At 36.5% G+C, this 6,000-nt stretch overlaps 1 protein-coding gene across 1 annotated transcript in view; it reads right to left on the bottom strand.

Moving 5' to 3' along the window:
- Dpyd (dihydropyrimidine dehydrogenase) overlaps positions 1–6,000 on the bottom strand; it is an 872,190-nt gene that overhangs the window by 136,008 nt on the left and 730,182 nt on the right. Inside the window, exon 20 of the mRNA XM_028752184.1 lies at positions 2,074–2,253. Coding sequence (XP_028608017.1) covers positions 2,074–2,253 — 180 coding nt within the window. The remainder of the gene's footprint in view (positions 1–2,073; positions 2,254–6,000) is intronic.

Raw genomic sequence — 6,000 nt, 5'->3', positions numbered from 1 at the left:
CTCTCTCTCTCTCTCTCTCTCTCTCTCTCTCTCTCTCTCTCTCTCTCCACCCTCCAAAAATCTGACTTATAGTTGTTGTATTTTTCTCAATTTCTACTCTAATCTTGCATGATTTATGAAAGAGAAAGCTTAACAAGAATAGCACTTAAACTCTTCAAATGAGACCTAGCTAATTTTTGAGACATATCTACGTCTTCCCTATGGCATGAAAGTACCATAAGGTAAATTGTCATAGATAGCAGGTTACAATATGCTAATAAGTGTCAAACACACACACACACACACACACACACACACACGGAGAAATAGACAGGAAGACACCTGAAGTGTGAATCTAGAGTACTTAGACTCACTAGGCAGGATGTTAACCTAATTGGATGTCTCCGGTTGTTTAAGTCATACCCACTTGCACCAGAGAACCCAGGCTGTGTTACCAGACCATCTGCTTGGTTTTTGTTTTCTCATTGAGGAATGATTCAGCAATCTTTATTTAAAAAAAATGGTAATGCTGAAAATTATACTAATGATTTTGTTGAAGGCCAGGCTTTCCAACATAAAAGTTCAAGTCTAGACTATGAGAGAATCAATTTCCAGTTATGTCACGAACACAGATGTCCTCTTCCTGATCCATCATTCCTTTGAATATGGAAATGGAGAAATGAAGGTGGATATCCTTCAAAAGACAAGACGCCACAGCACGGAGAGAGCAGCTACTTACATTTCAGCTCACATGTCACATATCCGAGTTTATAGATGGTCATAAACTATCATGTCAGAAACAACTTCCTTGAGACATTTTTACATTAAATGTGTGTAATGTCATCTATGGTTTTTTTTTAGTTATAAACAACCTTAGTGTATTGCTGATCATTGATAAAGGCAAGAACACTCTCTGAATACTGAAGGCTCAGTCTATGATAATATGATTAGTTACACTAATAATGCTGCTTTGGCTCTGTCTCCTAATTACAATATTATAAATATTAATGTCACAGCCTTTCTGTTTGATTGCCACTCATGGAGTCATTCATCATGATATTTTCCTGGAACCCACTTTGTACATTTTATTTCTTTCCCGCTTTCTTATTACAGAATTTGCAATCACACATATTGTTCTCCAAGAAGATTTTATTCTTGGCTATCTGTTAGGCTAAGGACAGTGATATCTCCCACAAACACCGTCCACTTATGTGTTCCATCCCTTGGTTTTGCCCAGCCTCTCACTGTCATACAAGGCAGCACACCCAGGGTTTTTGTTTTCCATTCTTTTTCATGTGACCTGTTTCAAGTTAAAACTCATGTGAATTATTAAATGCTTCCTTAAAGAATCTTTTCATACCGCCTCCCTCTCTTTTTTAAAGTTAATTATTGATGTAGTGACAAGCTGAAAAGACTAAGAATTATAATTTTTTTCTCCCCTCGTTCAGGACTCAAGAAATATCTTCTGACAATGGTTGTCTATTTAGAATAATACAAAGGAAACACAAAGGCGAAATGCTGAAGGTTGTTTTAGAAAAGAGTTGCTGAAATCACTGTATTATACAAAATGTAAATGTAGTGTATATTTCTCAGAAAATAGCAGTTAGAGAGAAAGTAGGGCTGTAACCTTTGGAGCCCAGGTTTAACCACATGGCAGAGGCAGTTACAAAAGATACTGATTAGATTTTAATTTTAAAAATGGCATCATATTATTCAGGACTCCAGTGGTTTGATTGTCTTCAAAATAGAAAGGTAATGCTATAATCTCTAGAGCTTGTTAAAGAATAAAGAAATCCCTAGATTCTCACCGGAAAAAATGCTAGTCATCAGCACAGCCAACAATAACTTGGATGTACTTCACATTGGCAACTTCAATCTTTTTCTTTTATATGACCTTGTGTTTTATCAGACAGTAACTGAGAGACATATAGTATAGCTGTAATCAAGCCTGCTTCAGAATGACTCTACTGTAAAAAATCAACATCAAACAGGCATTGCCTTTTGTACCTTCAATGGGGTGTAGAAAAGCAAATGACCTCAAAGAAATGAATGCAAGCAGAGTTCTCCCTAGACACAGGAGAGACTAGCACATACCTGTCCCATGAGCTCAGCAATTCGTGGAACTGGTTTCCCCTTCTGATGACTCATAATTGGTGGACTCTGCCCATCCCAGTCTGCTAACTCTTCAATGCTCTTCAGATAAAGCAGGGCTTTGAGGCCAGTGCAGTAATCTTCAATCACAGTGAAGTCTTGATTCTGAATAGCACTGCATACCTAGGGAAGATAAAATTGGAGAACATCAGACCAAATGCAATCTCTCCAGACAGATTAAACCTCAGTCATTTAACAAATGTTTATGTGCCAGATAGGTTGTAAGCAAAACAGAGCAATAGGTGATTGAGGATAGGAGTGGAAGGTAACCGTGGACAGACCCAAGATATCCAAAGGAACCTATGGAGGTGGTGAGGGCTTCCTTCATTCTGACATATTGACATTCTCACAGAAATGTATACACATTGCAAAACACAGGATGCTGCATTTTGTAAACACACGCAGGTGCATGCCCATACATTTCCATACAGTTGTTAAACACTGCCTCCTGTGGTTGAATTTTGTCATAACACAGATTCCTCAGCCCTCTCATTTTTCCTCTCTTGACAATACTGTCAAAGAATTTTTCTCAAGTCTAGAAGTGGTGAAACTGCCATTGCATTGCTGTGTCCAACCAATGGAAAAATTTCATCTACAAGTTGATGCTTGAGAAATGTACATTGAATTACCAAAACAGAAACAAAAATTGGGTACAGAAATATTCTTCTAATGTTTTATGTTTGTGTTGGGCTAAATTCACAGCTATCGTTTGCTGTATGTGGGACAGGAAAACTGCTGAATTTTTTAAAAGATGTTTTTAGTCTTTTCTTGTCTGCATCCAAGTAACAACCAACTAGTCCTCAATCTCTTGACTATCACCTTTTTAAGGAGGTCCCAGTATCCCAGAGCAGGCCAGGCCTCCCTTTACATACAGTTATCTCTAACTTACATTAATTGTTATATGCTTGGCAGCTCAGTCCTTAGTTTCATGGAGACTTAGCAAAGGAAAATTGTATTTATTTTGATCACTATATTATTTCCAACATTCACCAGAGAATTTGTTACTTACTCTGTGCTCAATGAGTCAAGTGAGTTATTCTTAAGAAAATATTTAAGTGACTAGATGTTATAAAACACAAGAATGTCATGTTAGGGTTAAATATGATTGGATCAGAAACTATATGATGTTTCTAAATAAAAACATGTTTCAAATTTTGTGATTGTGGTTAAGGTTTTCTAAAATTTTTATTTCATTTATTTGTTTATTTATTTATTTATTTATTTCTGTGTATGTGCATGTACATGGAGGCAGGCATACTTTCCAGTTATGTCTTCAATTTGATACAACATACAGAAGCCTGAAAGCCACAAATTCTAACAGAACTCTTTTACCAGATATCCCAGTATCATTCCAATTTCAGAATATTAAACATGGAAATCAACTACCTTACTAATCTGTATCCAAATGTACCCAATAAAGCAATCAAACAAATAAAACTAAGAAAGGTCCAACTCCTTCCGCCCCTTTTTTTTCCAAATGTTGAATTCCTACAATGGCTGGCCAATATGTATGGGACCCAATGGTCCAGATAACCACATCTGGAGATATTCAAGCCATACATATAAAATTGGAAGTGTTTGCTCATTATTAAGTAGACTTTAAATCAACTCCAGATGATTAACTATACCCAAGACAGTATAAATACTGTGAATTGTTGTCCAGTTCTTTTCACTTGGAGAAAAACAGTCTATCAGTCCCCAGGACAATAACAGTAACTGTTTTGACTATATTTTCTGCCTCTGGTATATTTAAATAGTATATGGAGAATCTATAATACAAAGGAAAGGGCATAGATATTAAGGTGCTGGAAAATGGTAGCTGATAGAAAGGCATTAGGTAAATTTGAATGAAAATTCACCCAAATGGGTAAATTAGTAAGATTCTATTTTCAGGGCCTCCAAAATCCTTCTAAGTCATTGAATAAAAAAACTTTATTATAATATATATCCTAGTACTACTTGGTAACTAGTAATATTATATGTTGGTTGAGAGAAATAATTAAAATATAAGATGATGCAGAATGTGGAATGAGGAGAGAAGAAGAGAAAGAGTAAGAAAGAAAGGCCATACAGTAGTTGGGGGAGAGGAGGAGAGAACAAGGCAAGGCAAGGCAGGGCAGGGAAATGTAGGACAGGAAAAAACAGAAGAAGAGTATCCACCTTGATATTCTTAGTTAAGAGTCCAGTGCATCCATGATACCTGTGTAATAGGTAGCCAAGTGGTGAGTACTTCTGGATATTACAATGCTTAAAAGGAAGGATAGGGAAATAGGTTATGAAAAACACTAAGCAGAAAGTTGCCAAGGGCTTAAGTCAAGTGTTGTAGAAAATTATCAGGACACTCAAAGCTGATGAATGATCCCTAGATTTAGCATATAGATACTTGTATTCATGGAGAAGAGATCCTGCCCCAGACCCATATCTACTTCTTTTTGATGGCTAAAGAATGAATGAAGAGTGAGAACTGAAGGTATAGGGGTGAACTGTGCTTATTGGACATTAAACTTCTGTTAGGGCAAAAGAGACCTAGGACTCTGCATTTTATTTTTTAAGCTATGTTTTATGAGGATGTAGTCATTTTATATTTATCAATAGGACAGAATGACTTCTAAATATTGAAACTTGATTAAGATGGCAAGAATGGCAGTGAAATGAGACAAAACCACTTTAACATGAAATGAGTTAAAATGGATCTGGCTCTCTGGTCAACAGCTTTTAATTATCTAATTTAGCTCTCAACCCATGACCACCTAAGACAGATGGCTACATGGGACTTGTGTAGGAAAATAACTGTGGGGTAGGCATAAACACAGAGAAGAAGCCATTTTAAAGTTATAATAATCATGATTCCTTCAACTGTTTAAAGAACCAGAGAAGGATATTAGGAACATATGATCTTCAAACCCAATATGGCTACTTTCAAATGAAAATCCATGCTTGTGGATGAAAATAATCAATACTTTCATTTGTCTTCTAGATTGCAGAGTAAGAAAGAAAATAATGATAAATCAAGCTCCCAATAAAGCAGAAATAAAAGTTCCTAATTTCAAATATTGAAATGTGGTTTGTTGCTATAATGTAGAGAAAAATTTAACAATCTACTTTTCAGGCAGAGCATTAAGCTTTCTCAGTGTTGATAAAGATTTCTGTTTTAAGAAAAAAATTGAGAACATCATAATTTCCTCCATGAGATTTTGTGTGATTTTTTTTAAAATTGTAGAAAGCAACCAGTTCTTTCTTTAATCTATTTTGTTGTGGTAATATTCTATTTTATAGTATATGCTTTTACTATAGTCTCAGCACATACACAGAATAAACATTTTTTTCTTCTTTAATTAAATCATGTCACTGCAGTAACAAAAGACACAGGTAAGAATTTGCCCAAATACAGAGCTCAGCTGACATGGGACCTACCCACCGTGCCAAGCTTCACCTTCCTTCCAGTCTTCTTCTTCACCCAGGACAGATTATCAGGCCTGATACCCTTCTACATTCTACAGCCTGTCTGCCTCCCAGGAGGTTCACAGTGATCAGTGACACAGGAGGTCCACCATAACCAAAGATAGCACAGCCTGTCTCCAAGGAGGCCGGCTACAGTCAGAGACACCCAGGTCAGTTAACACCAGAGATAGCCAGATGGCCAGAGGCAAGCACAAGATCATAAGTGACAGAACACAATGCAATTTGGCACTATTAGAAACCAGTTATCCCACCATAGCTAACCCTGTATACCCTAACATGATGAAATGACCCAAATAATGACCTAAAATCGAATCTCATAAAGACGATAGAGGCCTTTAAGGAGGATATAAGGAGCTCCCTTAAAGAAATACAAGAAAACACAGGCAAACAGGTAGATGCCCTTAAAGA

The sequence above is a fragment of the Grammomys surdaster genome, unplaced genomic scaffold (genome assembly GCF_004785775.1).
Source record: "Grammomys surdaster isolate TR1022 unplaced genomic scaffold, NIH_TR_1.0 125881, whole genome shotgun sequence".
Lineage (NCBI taxonomy): Eukaryota > Metazoa > Chordata > Mammalia > Rodentia > Muridae > Grammomys > Grammomys surdaster.
This window is presented reverse-complemented; position numbering and strand designations above follow the sequence as displayed.